This window comes from Aphanomyces astaci, assembly GCF_000520075.1.
Source record: "Aphanomyces astaci strain APO3 unplaced genomic scaffold supercont1.36, whole genome shotgun sequence".
Classification (NCBI taxonomy): Eukaryota; Oomycota; class Saprolegniomycetes; order Saprolegniales; family Verrucalvaceae; genus Aphanomyces; species Aphanomyces astaci.
Genome location: NW_009798299.1, coordinates 146,076 through 164,231, shown reverse-complemented (window position 1 = coordinate 164,231; position 18,156 = coordinate 146,076). Strand labels below are relative to the sequence as shown.

At 46.6% G+C, this 18,156-nt stretch overlaps 5 protein-coding genes across 6 annotated transcripts; all 5 read right to left on the bottom strand.

Moving 5' to 3' along the window:
• Nucleotides 1-269: 269 nt before the first annotated feature.
• H257_11821 (hypothetical protein) lies at nucleotides 270-5,608 on the bottom strand (the record flags this gene model as incomplete). Its single annotated transcript, XM_009838856.1, has 19 exons — nucleotides 270-656; nucleotides 722-820; nucleotides 930-998; nucleotides 1,271-1,370; nucleotides 1,503-1,606; nucleotides 1,662-1,733; nucleotides 1,823-1,898; nucleotides 1,963-2,028; nucleotides 2,350-2,676; nucleotides 2,735-2,880; nucleotides 2,943-3,029; nucleotides 3,443-3,531; nucleotides 3,593-3,647; nucleotides 3,734-3,811; nucleotides 3,893-4,144; nucleotides 4,214-4,327; nucleotides 4,397-4,609; nucleotides 4,741-4,897; nucleotides 5,010-5,608. The coding sequence occupies 19 exons, from the start codon at nucleotides 5,606-5,608 to the stop codon at nucleotides 417-419; spliced, it is 2,943 nt and encodes a 980-aa protein (XP_009837158.1). The 3' UTR covers nucleotides 270-416.
• Nucleotides 5,609-6,275: 667 nt separating this feature from the next.
• On the bottom strand, nucleotides 6,276-10,468 carry H257_11820 (hypothetical protein). The gene is made up of 7 exons (XM_009838855.1): nucleotides 10,317-10,468; nucleotides 10,133-10,267; nucleotides 9,941-10,062; nucleotides 9,419-9,543; nucleotides 7,946-8,900; nucleotides 6,515-6,718; nucleotides 6,276-6,453 (listed from the first exon to the last, which is right to left on the bottom strand). The coding sequence occupies exons 1-7, from the start codon at nucleotides 10,416-10,418 to the stop codon at nucleotides 6,324-6,326; spliced, it is 1,773 nt and encodes a 590-aa protein (XP_009837157.1). The 5' UTR covers nucleotides 10,419-10,468; the 3' UTR covers nucleotides 6,276-6,323.
• An 880-nt stretch (nucleotides 10,469-11,348) lies between these two features.
• Nucleotides 11,349-13,295, bottom strand: H257_11819 (hypothetical protein). The gene is made up of 2 exons (XM_009838854.1): nucleotides 12,376-13,295; nucleotides 11,349-11,821 (listed from the first exon to the last, which is right to left on the bottom strand). The coding sequence occupies exons 1-2, from the start codon at nucleotides 13,264-13,266 to the stop codon at nucleotides 11,381-11,383; spliced, it is 1,332 nt and encodes a 443-aa protein (XP_009837156.1). The 5' UTR covers nucleotides 13,267-13,295; the 3' UTR covers nucleotides 11,349-11,380.
• Nucleotides 13,296-13,861: 566 nt separating this feature from the next.
• On the bottom strand, nucleotides 13,862-14,866 carry H257_11818 (hypothetical protein). Its single transcript, XM_009838853.1, has one exon. The coding sequence runs from the start codon at nucleotides 14,861-14,863 to the stop codon at nucleotides 13,940-13,942; it is 924 nt and encodes a 307-aa protein (XP_009837155.1). The 5' UTR covers nucleotides 14,864-14,866; the 3' UTR covers nucleotides 13,862-13,939.
• A 526-nt stretch (nucleotides 14,867-15,392) lies between these two features.
• On the bottom strand, nucleotides 15,393-17,584 carry H257_11817. Of its 2 annotated transcripts, none has more exons than XM_009838852.1 (4): nucleotides 17,396-17,584; nucleotides 17,038-17,348; nucleotides 16,402-16,570; nucleotides 15,393-15,926 (listed from the first exon to the last, which is right to left on the bottom strand). In XM_009838852.1, the coding sequence occupies exons 1-4, from the start codon at nucleotides 17,556-17,558 to the stop codon at nucleotides 15,508-15,510; spliced, it is 1,062 nt and encodes a 353-aa protein (XP_009837154.1). In that variant the 5' UTR covers nucleotides 17,559-17,584; the 3' UTR covers nucleotides 15,393-15,507. The 2 variants fall into 2 exon arrangements, with proteins under 2 accessions (XP_009837154.1, XP_009837153.1); XM_009838851.1 differs by having other exon boundaries at nucleotides 16,432-16,570.
• Between the last annotated feature and the right edge of the window lie 572 nt (nucleotides 17,585-18,156).

The window sequence follows — 18,156 nt, the reverse complement described above, 5'->3', positions numbered from 1 at the left end:
GATCAGAGTACGCAATGTCATTTTAGTCACTCGATATGGCCACTCGTCACCCGGAGAAAGGAGTACTTATTACACGTAGCGGCGAGAAACTAATGTAGCCATCCCATCGGCAGTCCTAAGTTTAACTCAACATGAAGAATGGCGACTGGTACCTTGAAGACTTCGTTTCGTGCGACTTCAAAAATAATTCATCTGCAAATACCGATGTCGCTTCACCCGAGTGAATTTGTCGAGGCTCGATAAATGGTACAGTGAATTAGAATAATAATTTGGGGCTCAAGTTTACTATTATAGTACAACACTTTTTGCATTTACAGTATAGGGGGGTTAACGTTCCCAATTCACGTAGTGCTGGCAATTGTTGAATTGACCAGTCCCGCAGGTGGTTGATTTGCCAGCAAAGTTTTACAACTATTTCATACGGCGTATCCGTCGCGCATGGTGACAATGTACAAGTTGGCAAACTTCTCAAACCGGTTCTCGACCGACAAGTACGGGTCTGGAAACTTGTGGCAGGCCATGGCGACCATGGCTTCCTGGAACGCTTCGAACGTCACGTCTCTCTGCATGAGCTCCGTCTTGGACAGAGTTCTCCCCTGGCACACATGGCCCACGACTTGCATCACGCGGTCATTTGTAAACGCAACGTCCTCGATCTACACATCAGCCACACCAAAAAATATGCTAAAGTTTGGTCAAATATGAGAAATCATCAACGTACACTTTTGTCGGCAACAAACTTGACCAATGAATGGCCTGTCATGCGCAGTTGTTTGCGCATTTTCTTGTTGCCACCGCCATTGGCGTCAATGAACGAATACTATGAATGCTCGTTGGGTATTTATTTTATGTAGCCAACAAATATAGTATTATAAGTAGAGGACACGTGCATGTTATGACATGATAGAACAGGGTGCTCCTCGTAGTACCTTGCCGAACAGCGTTTTCAAATCGTCCAAATACTTGATCATGAGGCTTCGGATCCCTGGGCTTTCCATCTAATGGTTTATTTCTCGTCATAGATACTGTATTATATATATATATATATTGTGCGTGTATATTATATACTGGTATTAATATTGTCGAATCAATTCGACACTGAAGAACTGCCTGAGCCAATCAAATCACGTCATGTCGTATTTCTGCCAATCCAAGCGTTTGACCCCACGAAAGCATTGGGCAAAACAAATATGTACTAATATTTGTATAGTATAGTGTGTACAAGATTAAATGACTCGTCAAGTCCAAATTTCGGAGAAATTCACAATACCTGCTTTCGAAACTTGTCTGCGTCGCTTTGGTAGGCAAAGGGCAGTATTTGGTTGTCCACGAGCAGGCAAAACGATTCCGACAGCGCTGTCTTCTTGGTTCTACTCACAATCGACCGTCCAAACGACAACAACCATCACCAACATAGATTGTCAGCACGCAACTCGATACGAAAAACACTCGGCATCGTTAATTTGACATCCTCAAACTCATTTTTTTCGTGTGGTTCGTACACGCCGCTGTATCGCTTTCGCGCAATTCGAATCAGTGCTTCGATGAATTCTACAGGGAGCAGTGCCCGGTTGACATCCACGACTCCATTTTCAGCCGCGGATTTCTACCCTCGTTTAAGGATTGTCCGGATAATATTATTATCACAACACTTCACTTACAGTTTGAGTGACGTCGACTAAAATATCCGCCATATCCGCGAGTGCAAAGTTGGCATCTGGGACGTTGCATTCCTATGTAAGGATGCAAACCATTGTAAACTGCCAGACCATCAACTAAACACATGGAGTCAAGTATATTCCAAGTAAATAACACAATGTACAGAAAGAAGTTCGAGGAGGTCGCCTTGACTCATCACGGCCACGTCGTCGTCTGCATTGGTCGACCGCGATGCATACCTAACTCGTTGCGCCGTGTGTAATAAACTTGGTCAGCAATCATTATCTCGATGGTCATACCCACCCTCGGTAGATTCGCGCGAGGTCATTAAAGACGCTGTTGAGGTAACCTTGCAGCATGTCCAATTCCCTGCCCCAAACCACATCGCATTATAAATCACTAGTCTCTTATAGACTAGTACTTGCACTAATTGTATTTATTCTAAACTACAGCGACATGGAGAATGAATCGACACAACCAAATCGTACACAAGAATCATCGGCAGAAGGATTTAGCCAATCAGACATTGCAGGAAACCAAGGTCAATATATTGAATTAGGTCAATCAGTACCATCACCACAGGACAACAAACATTTTACATGGAAAATATAGTACAAAGACTCGATCGATAGTGTTTTGGCGAATCATGAGCAAACACAAAAGTCCAAATATTGGGTAAAAATGCATTACCATTTCGAGTCTTCATTGGCAAACAGTACGGACTTGAGTTTTTCCCGTGGCACGACCAAGAACCCTTCGTTCTCGGCACTCTTGTCGGCCGAACACATAAACCCCGACTTGCCATGGGCGAGCAACGACAGCGTCAGAAAGCACTTGCGCAGGACAATTCGAGCGCTTTTCCACCATAACACGTGGCCGTCGTGAGCTTTGCGCGTATCGCCGTCGAGTTTCTTTTTCAGTTCAAACAGATGTGCCAGTGCCAACTTGATTTTCTTGGACACGGTTTGGTCTTTGGTCGTGGCGTCCGCGGCATCTTTGAGCTCGCGCCACTTGGCTCTACAAGGGGATTGGCTTCCGAGTTTTGGCATTTCGGGGTTCCAAACATATGCGATACCGTTCAAATGTCAAGTCGCGGGATGTGTCGGTGACGTGCTGGTGGTGCGCATCGTCCAGGTTGGGAGACGATGTGCAAAAGAGATATCCCAGAAAAACCAAGTTGAAGTCTGTGTCTCCTGCGAGAATGTCGTCGGCTTGCACAAACTAGATAGATTGATGGAATCAAGGCAACCCAATACGATTGTATATATTTTATTCGTGCGTACTTCTGACGGCAGCCACATGGCTTGACCAATGGTATTCATCATAAAGTCAATGCGCCGCTGGTCGTCCACTTCATGTGTCATCAATGCCTGCACACACACACGCAGTGCCATTAAAGAACATGGTGGTATTAATAGTACGAAAGATACTGTAACATTCACATGATGAATATGGATATTGTCAAATAGATTATTCGAAACTGGATCATCCACCAGCAACATCGAATTTCTAACTTGATGGATTAAAGAACCACCTAAGCCAATCAAATCGCGTCCTGTCTATTTTCTGCCAATCAAAACGTTTGATTCAGCCACATTGGGCAAAACCACATATATACTAATATGTGTATAGTATAATTTGTACAGGCTTAAATTAGATCAATTGAACTGCAAAATTGGATGAAATGCACAAAACTATAATAGTTACGAAAATAGTTCATCGACATGTACATCTGAACTATAGATCATTGAAGAAATGAGAGATCATGCAGGGCGAAGCGTACCACATATCGCTCGGCGGCTTGGTCGGTCAACGCCATGCCATTTTCACGCTGCAGTGGATTCATGGAGAAGTCTTTTTTGCGGGACTTCACTACCAATGTCCAAGTCCTTTAAGTAAACCATTCAATATGAGGACACTTCCATAAGCATACTTTTGCACATGGCGTCGTGCAGCGTCAGGGTAAGCACAGCATACGATTTGCCGTCCTAGACATCGTTACGTATAGTTATATCGGGGGGATGATATATTGAGCGGGAAACATTCAGGGCTGGGGAGGGCGCATCCTCTTTACTTGTAGGTTGGTGTTGCAGTTGTTGATGCGGCTGGGTTTGATCCAATCCAAGGACGATTTACGCACCATCGCGTTGGCCTAATCAAATATACTACGTGACTACCAATATATATATATATGTATAATATATATAAATATATATATAAATAGATTTCTTACCCATTGCATGAGAATGCGATCAGCTCGATCGATGGTCGCCACTGACATGGTTCCGGGTGAGTCAGTTTTGGACTTTTTAGGCGACGGTGCCTTTGTCGTCTTATCGGTGAGCTTGTTTTCCTTGGCAAACTTGGCCGTGGGGTCGTACAGCAGCGGATGCTCTGCAAAGTCGAGCGAGTTGACGACATCTCCACTCAAAATGTCGGCTAGATTTTGCTGGCCTTCAAACAGGCTATAATCTTCGAGTTGCCGCTAGTAAACGTAACACCCATTTGCTTGTCAAAACGTTCATATATTGCGCAGATATATTTGGCACGCTACCTCCATTTGCGTGAGCATTTCGTTGGCCATTTGAAAACATGCTTTTTTGTAGTCAAACAGCTCGGCTTCCAGTGGCGCCAACGCTTCTGATGCTTTGGCTTTCGATCGGAGGTCCTACCAGCCCGTCCACCATTGTGAGCGACCAGACGATCGATCGATCGATGGATTGATTCGATTAAGTACTTCAATCGTGGCCAACGCCGCGGTCAACTGCATTTTCACCGCCGCCAGTTCCTTGTTCTTTTCCGCCACACGCTGTCGTTCGACCTCGATCGTCGCGTGCAGCTTGGCCACCTTTTCGTCGTCGAGCTGCGACCGCACGTGGCTGTGCTTGGTCAATTCGGTCACGGTCCCGTGGAGCTGGTCCGTTTCCAGTTCCAGCGTTTCCACACGTTTCTACAAGTCGTTTGCATAATATGGCATTTCAGTCGAGTGAAAGTACGCCCTCTCCATGCAAGTGGAGTAAAAAATATATTGTCGATTTGACACATATTTTCTCGTTTTGTAAGGAAAACAATAACTTGTACCTGCTTTTCAGCTGCATACAACATCGCGCCGTACGTGCGTCGTTCATATGTGAGCATACGCCAGCCGAGAAAGAGACGCTTGACTCGTACACGGGTTTGGAACCGCACCACATACGCTCGATGGTGTCGCTTGTGCTGCACGTAGAACTTCCACACTCTACCAGTTCCAACAGCCAACGAGGATATTAGAAGCGCATTCTTGTGTTTGTATCAAGACGAGGTTGTCATGCAATAAATACTAGTATACTATAGGAGTGTTCATCACTTGCCCAAAGATCATGCGGCTCATCGTGATCGACATGTGATGGAACGCCCGCGTGGTGGCCTTGGCAAACAACCATTCAACCCCTTTCGCTAGACTTTGCTTGTACTTTGTCATGTCGCTCTTCTTGCATTCGGAGAAGCATGTGAGGCACATTTCGGGGCTTCCTCCGCACCCAAAGCACCGATGGACGGACGACGAAGTTTTGATTTGGAAAAATGGTTGGTGGTGGTGAAGGTCGCTGGGATGTTGACTGAGCAGTTGTTGCGACGGTTGCCGCGACACCAACGACGCATGCGCGTGCGTGGACAACCGTCGCAAGTCCCCGCTACTACTCGTAGCGCTGGACTTGGGCCGCCGCTCCAACGGCTCCAATATGGCTGCTGCTGCGGATATACTTGACGTTTCGGGCCCTGCCCGACTTGACAACGAAGGGGCCAACGTTGGTCGCATCGACGACGACGACGTGTGCGGCCGTGCGTTGTCGAGGTCGTCCTTGAGTCTCCGCAAACTGACCGGAGTTCCGTCCCCCTTTTTCAGTAGCGTAGTGTGAATGTGGATGCCATGGCCTGCGACAGGCGTCGTGGTACTGTCTCGCTGCGCCATCCGAGAATTTATGTACGAAGTCGAGCAGTTTCATCAACGTGAAACTGCCTTGACTTGAATTGGTGTGCACGAAAGAAAACGGCGGTGTCAAGTAGAAAAACAAGTGCTCAACATATTTTACTTCGAAGTATTAATACTACTGTAGTAAATTTATGTCTATTATATATATATATATTGGTATTCACGTCATAAGATCTACATATTTTTTGCACATACGTTACTGTGGCCCAACGCGATGGTGCGCCAATCGTCGGTGGATTGGACCAAACCTGGTCATATTACTGTAACAACTGCACAACACCAACCCTCAAGTAAATAGGACGAACCCCCCGCCCTCCACCCTGAATACATTCCCCCTCAATATATCATCCGATATACAAACATTCGTCGCTCGTGGGCAAGATTAGCAACGATCAATGACACACCAAATGACAACGTATGGCGAGGTATTCGCGAACAAGATAATGGTTACTACACTGGCTAAAAATCCAACATCTTTCAGCATATTAACTCGATCATGCCAAGTCGTTTGCTACTCGACGGCTGGCTGTTCGAGCTACCGGAATGGGTGTACTCAGTCCAGGGTCGACGTATTTTATACATGTTGTGCATATGCAAAATGTATCTGCAATCAACAGGTCGTTCGTGATTGACTAGTACTCGAAAATGACTACAGTAGTATTTGGGACGTGTTATCCAGTTATACTATAGGATTCTAAGTCAATTCCGTGTCGTGGGTACCCGACGACAACGACGTTGGCAACTGCGTCGGGGCTGGCAACATCTTCACCGCTGCCTTGTGCACTGCAAACCCAGGACAGACTTGACCGCCACACGCGCATTGGCTACAACTCCTCGAATAAAACCCCCAAACATGAATCAATCCTACATACACTCTTCACGTACTGTTTCAATTGCGTGTCGGACCATGTATAATGGCCGACCGTAGCTCGGCACTCTGAGTTTGGACACATCAAGTCGCCGTTCTCTGGGTGCAAAGAAGACCCAAACCACACCAGTGGCTCTATAAAGATGACATCACAGCCGCTGCTACCCATCACGGCGACAAACTGCTTTTCGTCCTCGGCTACCGCCGCCGACACGCGGCGACTATCATATACACACCACAGTATTAATGTCAAATCGAATCTAAAACTGGAGCCGCCCTTCCCGCAGATTCATCCAATGTCTGAAGCGAATGGATCAAATAATATCGCCTTTGCCAATCAAATCACACGTCCTGTCGAATTTTCAGCCAATCCAAACGTTGGATTCGGCGCCGTCCTTCCGCATTGAGCAAAAACACATACTAGTAGTACACTAGTATACTCAACTTTGTATAGTTTGTACAAGATTCAATTGGATCCAATGCTGTTTGGCGAAATGGACTCACAAGTCCAAATTTGGGCGAAATGCACAATAGGGTAGGGTGCATTATACTACACTGGAGTGACATGGAGCGAGAATAAATCGACACACAGCCACATAATGGTATTGTTCATTCGATTCGAAATTGGAGTGTTTGGGTGCTCAATCGAATGAGCAGAATCACCAAATCGACAGACAATCGATATATGACCAATCAAAACACAAAACATGAATCAACTAGCCAATCAAATTCACTCTTCGAATTAGTGTGTGATTGAAATTCGTGTGATACGGGACGATGCAAACGTCAGTAACACATAGAATCGATAGATTTGGCGAATTCAGCAGCACAAAAGTCCAAATATTGGGTAAAAGGACAATTGGAAGAATTGGCGCACAAGAATTGAGCCCACCATCCGATTGCAGGAAAGGTTTATATCATCAATTTCGAATGAGGGTACGAAAGGACACTGTGAATTCATGTGATTGCAATCCCCACACATACAACTGTTTACATTCGAAAATAGATGATTCAAAAGTATTGTACATTTGGCACAAATTTCAAGACCCCGTCGATCGAATAATCTCGCCGCCGAATTGAATCACGAATCATCGACGTGATATTGGCTAAATCACAATATTGTGCTTTCGAGTGAAATTTCGTGTTGTGGTTTCTCGTTGGAATTTAAATCGATTTGATTGGCTACCTCAGATGAGCTCAAAATTATTAGCCAATCAAAACATTCTCAATGAAATTCAACCAATCAGATCGATTGTGGATCGGTTTGGTCGGCGCGATTCGATTGCACCCCGTCCCCAAATTATATATCAAATCGACAATACAACCACGACGACTCAATCGATTGAGTAAATTTGGCGACTCCACCACCCAAGGCCAAATAATGAATGGTCAGGGAAGAAGGCGACAATACAATCATTCTTCTGACTAATGGCAATAATAGTACGTACATTTGGTGGCGCGAGCCGTGCTTCTCGAGTGCTTTCATCTGGTGGCGCCACGTGTGCAACTCGTCCGACATTACGTCGCTTCTACTTGTCACGACATTGGCTTTTCGAAACCCAAACGACGACGGCCGCAACGACGTCCACGATCGCCAGTGCTTTTTGCTCTGCTGGATACTATTGCCGAGATTTTTGGACGTCATCTCAGACGATGGTGGCGAGCCCGACAACCCAGCGTTGTGCGGCAAGGGCGGCGGCGATGAGCTTGTGATGTGGCCACCACTGCCGCCGTCCACGGGTCGACGTCGTCCGCTAGCATCGTCGCCAGTCGTCGCCGGTCGAATCGCTTTTTCGTCGGCCTGTGTACTACCTATGACCACGTCTTGAATGGCGGCCCCCAACGTCATATCCAACGTATCATCATCGTGGCAAGTAGAAGGCACGACCGACGCTTGCAGCATGTCATGGTGTGCGGTTTCCTCGTCGTCGTCGTCGTCAAACCCAGTGTCCGTGAACGGGCGTCCGAGGGGCAGCGACGCCCCTTGCCGGCCCCGGGGAGTTTCTGGGCACGAAATCGCTCGCTTTCGGTCAATGGCCACGGTCCACAGCGCCGCGTCCGTCGTGCCCGAGTGTCGAAGTACGTTGGCCGCACAAAACAGCAACTTTCCACATGCGGCACAGCCAAACTGCGAGCCCATGGATCGAAGCGGCGGCACGAAGGTCTGGGCTTTCGGCGAAGTTGGTCGGGACAAGTAGAAGCCGCGCGGCAACGTCCCGAGTAACATGCGCATGTCTGCTTTCTTGGCAGAAGAAGAAGCTTTGGGGGGAGGGTACAAGTCGACATCGAGTTGCTGGCTGCGTCGCAGGCGAGCCCGCACAATCTTGGTCTGAAGCAATAGCTGATGGGCAACGTATACATCGCGCTTGGCTTTTTCAAAGCACCGGAGTTGATCTTCAAACCCTAGAGTAGTAAGATTGTGTTTATATTCTACACTGGAGCGAGTGACATAAAATCGACACAACCAAATAAATGGACAGAAGACAGAATCGACAGAAGGATTTAGCCAATCAGATTGCAGGAAACTATCAACAACGTCCAATTAGTGTGTGTGAATTCAATTAGTGTAACGTTAGCGCAATACCCATCATCGTTGTATGTCAATGCATATAATATTGTGTTTATTCTAAACTGGAGTGATATGGAATGATCTCGACAACACAGCCAAATAAATGTACACAAGCATTGAGCAGTCAATCCGATTGCAGGAAACCATCGTCAACGTTTAATTAGTGTATGAATTAAAATAGTGTAATGATACCAATCACCACAAGACTCGTTTTTACATACAAAAGTCAGTACAAACAAGATATCGATCGATATAGACTTGCAAAGAATCAGCACAAAAGTCAGCCACATTTTGGGTCAAAGGATACCATATCATGTAACGACGTTAGGTTGTGCCCTAGAGGAAAGCATACCCGAATTGAGGGACGCGACAGGTCGAGCAGTGCGAACCTTGATGAGCGCCTCGTCGAACGACGTGCCCAAAGTAGACATGAGGTAGGCGACGACGATGGCTGGAGAACGAGACCGACCGCCAGCACTATGCATGGCAATATACATATATATTATATATATATGCTAGTAGTATTTTGTCAAGGCGCTTCGAAATTGGAGTGTTTGGGTGGTGCTCAATTATTGAATGAGCAGAATAACCAAATCGACACACAATCGATATATCGACCAATCCAAACCACCCAGATCATGAATCAAGTAGCCAATTAAAATCATCCACTCTTCGACCAATGCAACATCGAATTAATGTGTGACTGAAATTAGTGTGATATTGGAAACACTTTTTATATACAAATGTCAAAGAATCGATCGATAGATTTGGCAAAGAATCAGCAAAAAACTCCAAATTTGGGGGCAATAGACAATATATATATATATGGTTAGTGGATGGAAGACAGACGCCATGACAGGATGGAGCGTTGTACCAGTGGACGAGAACACCGCCGTGTTGCATGCCTGATTCGAGAAATACCGTTGCGATGGGTACGCAGCTGAGGAGGTTCGTGTAGTCTTTGTCTCGTATGTCCACAGTGAGGTATGTGAATTCCTAAACACATCATGACGAGTGAGGACCGTCCAGTCGTAGATAAGAAAATAGGAGAGGTAGGACGAGGTACTTGTGGATATGTGGCGACGGTGCCGGAAACGTTGAGGACATGGGAGATCTTGCGCTCTTTGATCGCCTCAAAGTTAAACGCAGCGTGGACAGAGCCCACCCACAGCTTTGGGACGACTTCGCAAGGCAAGTTATCCTGATCGAGTGCCATGTCAAGTTGTAGAGTCCTCGTCGACAGGTGGTACCTGGACGAGGGAGGGTTGCAGAGCAAGACATGGTGGTTTGCTGCGCTGCGCTGATAAGCTCTTCTTCATGGCCACGCTTGTTGTCGTGCCTGCTGCTGCCATGCCTCCCAAACTGGTCCGTGCACGACTGCCCACCTCGTTCGTTAACGGCTGTTACCGTGGCCGTTTCGGACCAGATTTCAACCAATCCCAGCGCAACCGGTCGGATTCCCGCAATGCCATTGGTGGATTCGAGATCTCCACCATTTTAGCCCTAAATTCAACGAGGGACTTATTACCGTACTTCTAGTTAGTACACCTGCAACACCAGCAGCTTGGACGAGCTACATATTGTCTAGGTTCTTGACTTCGGCGATGGTCACCACAGCATCGTTCCATTCACATGTCCACCCAAACCATACCGTAGTATGAAAAAAGGATTGCCTGCACAATCTTATTACCAGTATATGTGAATGAATTCGCTAAAAAATCTTCCAAAAGTCGCGTGGTGTTAATCAATATTGAATCAAGCTGGAGTTCTGATTGGTTGAATAAACTTGTCCTTTCTGCAAGAGCCAATCTAATCCACTCAAAATTGGGATAGCGTCGATTCGTGATTCGATTCGGCAGTGGGGAGATTCGATTCGACCGAGTCTGGAAATTTGTATCGAATCCACAATACACAAACGAATGTTTTCGAAAATAATATTCCTTTTTTCTCGCAAAATGGGATAAACAAAAAATGCCATTTTCAAAATGGAGGTAAAAGGTCTTTAGTATGGCGTTTTGGACCACTTCAACGAGTAAATCCCACGTGGAAGTATGGATTTGGGTTAAACCACTTCAAGCAAGACATGGTTAATTTTGATCAGATTTGCTAAACATAATGAACGGTATTTCAACCGGTTCAGTACAGTGCTACAGAGTAAATTCACACACTACATAAGACTGTACGTGCGCCATGTATGTATGGTATGCTTGTACACATCGTGGCCGATGGCCTACACACTTTTCAATCCCACGGCACTCATCTCAAGCAACTGGAACTGGGTGTATCACACTTCGAAGTACTGGTGTATTATATATTATAGCTCGTCATGAGGCGCGGCCGATTTGAAGGCGTTCTCGAGGTGCGCGATGTATGCGTCCGTGCAGGCTGCGGGCGTGCCAAACCCGAGCACGTAGTCGCACCAGGCTCGCTCTTCCACGAACTTGATGTGGTTGTGGGATGCGCAGTGCATTTCTACGGTCACGCGGCGCGATCGCCGGCGGGGGTCGTCGCGTCCACCGCAAACTTCGCCTTGGCCATATAGTTGGTGTGGCGGACGCATATCCGAGGTCACGCGGGTTTCAGCTTCGTGCGGAACACCTTGGACGTACAATGGTGCAGGGAACAGAATGGCCACGTTGTCATCTTTTGGTTGTGGTAGCCATGTGTGCCACAGGCCAAGCAGGATGGGCCGTTGGATGTCTGGCACTTTGGCGTCGTCTTGAACGGTGTACTTGTCCCCGACCTGCGCTTGTTTCTACGTCACGCATAGACACAAACCGTGTCACAGAACAGCGTGTAGCCCCCACGCACATATAACTCCTTTGCAACACAATCTTGTCGATTCAAAATTGGAGTGTTTGCTGTCTAATGAGCAGAATAAGTACCAAATCGGCTGACAATCGATATACGACCAATCAAAACCACCCAGATCATGAATCAAGTAGCCAATCAAATCATCCACTCTTCGGCCAGTCCAACATCGAATTAGTGTGTGATTAAATTAGTGTGGCACTGGACGAATTTTACATATAAAACACAGTCGAACGAATCGATCGATGGATTTAGCGAATAATCAGCACAAAAGTCCAAATTTGGGGTTAAACGACAATATACGATGATGGAGAAAGCTCGCAGAATACGCTCGTAATTTCTACCAATCATATCTAACAATAAAAAAGTACTACGTAGTACTGCACAAGAATGAATATTATTACTCTGGCGACATCCCCATACAAAATTTGCTGTAACCCCTGTCGGATATTTCCGGGGTTCTCTGTAAACGATATGATCCACCGTCCATGTACCTACCTGCGCCAGCCGCCAAGCGTGGTACCCTGGCTCGGTTTGCGTGACATTCACAAACGGGCAATACACCATCACGTACGTCCTGGCAATCGTGTTGGACGTGCCGCCCTTGAGCTCCTTTTCGTTCACTTCAAAGTCAAAACAATGGCCCAACAAGGTTGCAAACTCGTCGTCAGCTCCAAACGACGCTGTCGCCAGTGTGGTATACACGTGCAATTGCGACTTGGCGTGCTCAACGTGGCCGTGGAGTTGCTGGTACAGTCGATGGTCTTGATCCGTGGGGGTCAAGCTCGGATTAGAATCGAAACGGTGGGTCAAGGCGTCCAACTGGTCTTCTGCCGCTTCCACAGCATCCTCCCAGTGATCTACCGCTTCCGCCAGCGAAGCCTTCCACGAGCTAACTCTCGACGACGCTGCGCCATGATCAACGTACGATTCCTTGGCTTGTAGACCTTTGACTGCGTCCTGCAGCACGGCTCTCAGTCGCGCCTCGGAGGTTGCGGCCACAGTCGCACATCGGTTCACACACGTCGTCGGCGCTTCGTCAGACCCGTCGCAGCAATCACACACTCCGTCGAATACCCACGACGACGAGATTCGAACTTGCGACAATGTGCACGTGAAATCGCCCACACCACATGCCCCTGTGAGCCATTCGTCATCGGAACCGTCTGTGCAATCGCAATAGTTGTCGTTCAGCTTGGACGAGTCCAATGTCGAAGCACAGGATAATGCGTCGTTCACAGTCAACGACGAAGTGGGACGAGAGGGTGGATTTCGTGCATCAAGGGACGCAAGTGCCATGGAGGAGGACAGGCAAAGAAGGCATGTGATGGCCAAGAACCTTGCCGCAGGTGCCGCCAAGGCAGAAAGGATGGGCATGCTTGATGGCATGGCAATTCCTGATTGGTTATTCAAAATCCTGTGTTATTTAATCTCTGGACTCCTGTAGAATTGTTTCAAGGTCTTTATTGGACAAAAAGTGGGTGAAACGACCTATCCAATCAAATCGTTTGAATAGTACAATTTTAATAGTATTACTATTAATAGTACTAATAGTATTTGCCGTTCGTTACCAGCGTTTAAAACATTTCATCCAATCAAACATAAGTCTTGGGATTGATTTTTAGACCAATGCGCATGCCTGAATTGCTTTCAAGTTGCCGCTCTTTTTATCCGATGTCAGTCATTTTCGTAGGTACTGAAGTGGGGGGTATACATTAGTTTTGCCAGTTGGTCGCATCTATTGTGAGGCCCCTTCAGTTACTACTAGATTTTGTCTATTTTTGGAGCTTGAACCGACAGCGTTATGGCAGTCCACCATGGCGGTCCTATGTCCAACGTGCTCACTGGAGTCGCTAAGGGGATAACTGTTATCGAGGAAGCGGTTATACTCGTATCATTCAGTCACATACTTCAACAGGTAGGGGGCCACCTCGGGCTAGATATGTAGGCTGCCATTGTGCTGCTACGCAGGGATTACTGCCGATGAGTTTATATATTTGTTTTTATTCATATATGTTAAGATATTGTAAGATCGAAGGACATATATGTGCATATGCGTCGTCTAACAGATGAGGTGGCTCATCGTAATGTTCAAGTACACCACATGGTCGGCAAAACTGCTGATCGTGGGCACTTGTTTGCTGCACAGCGGGTCTTCGCCGTTGTTTGGGTCACACAACTTGAACGCCGTCGAGTCCTCCGTGTACCAAATTTCCTGAGACTCGTGCACGAATCCTTGCCATTCTAACGGAATGTGCGGCACAATATCCCGCCAATGTGTGACACGGTGGACGTGGGGCACCACTTGCAGTAACCTCATCACAAACGCTGCATTCCCCACGCGAGGCTCGCCAAACGTGAGCATTTCCGACGCCGTGATGTTGTGACTTGCGTGTAGATCGAGGACGGCGATAGCCGCGACTGCAGCGCCTAGGGAGTGGCCGGTAACGAGCAGTGGGGCGCTCGGATGCAACGCAAAGAGACTCGCGAGGGCCAAGAGTAGCTGGTCGTGGATGCTTTGGTAGACCCAGTAAAAGCCCAGGTGGATTGCCACCTTGGGCAAGGATGGCCACGGATGTGTCTTGACGAACGACAGGTTGTCGATCCAGTTGCGCAGGTCCATGCTACCACGAAACGCCACGACGATGTGGGTGCCCGTGTAGCCAAGGATTCCCTGGAAGTTTTCCTTGGCGTCGTTAATGACGATCAAATCCGGTAGCTTGGAGACGTATTCACACGGAGGACATGTCCAATTCTGCACGTGCTGCTTGGTGCAGTACGCGACAGACACAATCCGACCCACGTATATTGCGTGGGTTTCGTTGTAGGCGAATGGGTCTGGCGTCAACGACGACGTACGGAAGTCGTACACGGGCAAGCGACTTGACAATGCGGAATGTACACCATATGCAAGGACCACCAGAAGAAGCCGCATGCACCCTGCCGGCAGATACGCCATGGGTGTTGGAAGTGGCGAGAAGGGCATGAGTTGGCCAATCCGTGAATTCAACCTATAAAACGCCAAAATATAGGATTCCATATTGTCATTAAAAGTATTTGTTGAAATATATATTCTATTTATATACGAAGTACTTCAAGTGTATATTTCCACTATTAATAATACGCCAAAGTATAGAATTCCTTACCATAACGACTTGGACAAATATTTGCTGGATATGTGCTTCGAAGTAGCCAATGAAATGTTCGAATACAAAACTTTTGACCAATCAAATTGCAGGTGTGCCCGGGTGCTTCTCCATTTCACAAAGAGTACATCAGGATTCACAGTGAGTATTTTTACTGTTAACGTTAGTTCAAGTCAAATAAAGTCTCGACGATTTCACGTGGATTTGACGTCGTTCGTCGAATCTATGGAAATACCAAAGTTAGCTTGAAAGCACAATAAGACATTCGATTCTGCTGAGGGCTCCAGTTTCGAAAATCGATTTGAACTACACTGTAGTTGTTAATAGTATATCCCCCCACCGATGCATCAACACCACCCGAAACAACTGGCATTGCATGCGACGCCAGTCAGCATACAATGTGATATTTCAGTAACGTTAGCTCGTTGTTCACACTTGGACATTAGAGGTATAGCCACGATTGCGTACATCATGCAGAATCTAACTAGCGTTGGACATCGGCCCACTTCGACACAATGTACTCTCCGAACGGCGCTTGATCGGACGATGGTTGGTGCGTGTTGTCCAATAGGGTGTTGAATGTGTCGAGGTTTTGTTCCTGGTGTCTCGTTGGTGTCGTGACTGGTGGAATTTTTGCGTCGAAATCGGGGTAGTAAAAAAATACTAACGACATGCGTTCGTCGTAGTTGACCACGCGGTGGACGGGGGATTTCCAGAGGCCCTCGGTCAGTAACGACAGGTAATCCCCTCCATTTACGAACAACGTGCCGGGAATGTGCGGCACGTCGTGCCAGCTTCCGTCGTGGAACAGCTGCAACCCCCCGACCTTGTCTTGGAGGATAAGCGTCAAAAAGCCCCAGTCAGTGTGCGGACTCGATCCAATGAGATTGCTGTCGCCTTGACCTACATTAAGGTTAGTTTAGTTAACGGCCAGTTAGTGTACAGTGTAGAACGCGTTTGTAAAACGGATATATTAATAACAGCTTGAAGATCGAGATTGTCAAATCAGTTCGAAAGTGTAGAATCAAATAACTTTGGCACTTCGAGTTGAAAATCTCCTAGCCAATCAAATCACGTTCGGTCAATTTCTGCCCAATGTTTTATCGACACATTGGCCATATATATACTACCATTTGTATCATAAATAGTAAACACAAGCTTAAAATCGGGTCAAATGGATGTATTTCAATGCAATGTTGCGAATTGACTCAGAGGTCCAAATTTGGGTAAAAAGGACTAATTGGGGTGAAAAGGAGGACAATATGCTCCTTGTGACAAACTACAACATTCAACGCACTGTATGTAACCAGTCCATGGTTCACCAGTCGATACATTTCGATACATCAAGAGAAATATCCAAAGTAAACGGTTATTCTACCTGTACTAAACAAATGAAAACATGACGTACGGGAAAAGGTAGAGTACGGAAAGTAATGAAACGCGCGCAGGATGGATATTGTATCGCCTTGGGAGCAGAACGAGCGGAAATAGGACGAGGGTTTGTGCAATGCAATGGACAACGCATCACACACCAGACCCGACACGTCCTATACCAGCAAACAAGATTATGATATTGTCGATAATTCGAAATTAGTCAATCGAATGTGAGCAGAATAATAACCACATCGACAGACAATTATCGATCGACCAATCAAAACCTAGAACACACGAATCAAGTGGCCAATCAAATTCACTCTTCGACCAATCAACATCGAATTAGTGTGTGACTGAAATCAGTGTGATATGGACGCTCTTTACATACAAAAGTTAAAGAATCGATATCGATAGATTTGGCGAATCTGCACAAAAGTCCAAATTTTGGGTAAAAGGACAATATCCCTGCATTCATTCGACACAACAAGTATTAATAACTCCTACGTAGAGGTCGAGTATGCTCAACGACATACAGTACTGTAGGCACATGACTACAACAATGACAAACCACTACCAAGCGTGACAAACTCACATCGGCTAATAGAGTACGGGCAAGATGCTAGAAGAGTAGGTACAGTACCACGAGGCTTGTAAACAAAGCTTGAAGGGTCTGTGTGTGGCCCGACGCGAGCTCCGCCGGCCACACATTGGGCCCTTGCAACGGATTCGACGGTGGGATTGATGCGTCCCACTCGTACCCGTACGAGAATCCTTCCTTGACTTCGACGTACTCGGAGCTTCCACTTTCAGCGCCAAGGCCAATGTACCCCCGAACAAACCCATTCGACGACGACGGACGATGGTACTTGTCTTTGACATGCTGGGGCAGGGCAAAGTATGCATGCGCTGCGTCCATCACACGCTCTTCATCCACGGTGTGTATACCATGTCCTAGCCAATGCTGTTCGTCAAGCAAGCCACCGCCGGTCGTGATGTACCTTTGAGGTAACAACATCCGAACGTTGAAAACGCATGGTGCAAGTCCACACTAGCTTGCTCCTTGTTCGCCAAATCCACGATTGGAACGACGGGGGATGATGCCTGACTTGTTATTCTTCGAGCACTCGATGCCATCCATCGAGTTGGAAGCACTCGGAACATGGCCGTCGTGTCGAGAAAACGAAAATACGTCGGTATCTTTGCGAATTCGAAGTTGGCGAATATACTTCGAAGTATGGTGCACGTCATCTATAAACTACCAACTTTTCACAAAATTTTCTGACTTCTATTTCATATTCATTACTCAAAATTTCAGCAAATTGAGACGTAGAATCGACAGATCTCAATGTGGTGAAGAAATTCTACGTCTCAGATTCAAATATTTGGTGATGAATTGGTCCAGAAATAGATATTTAACCTAGCGGTATTTTACATGGGCGCTTGGATATTTGGCCATAGGGGTGGCCGCTGAGATGTATCTTGATTTTTGTATGTGACTCTTATCCGTATATAATATCCGGAGGCAGTTGGGACCTTTAACCTCCCACTGCAGTGATAAAACGCATGAAATGGGTATTTAACGTGTCTGGATTTTGGGTTTAACTACATTAATTGTACGTTAAATAATAAAACCTCCACTCCTCGATTTGGCCAGTTGGAAGTTTTTAGATGACGTGCACCATACTATTATAGTGATAACTTCGAGATGTAAATAAATGAGCCGCCCAGTTATATAATTAATAAATGAACGGATAGAGTA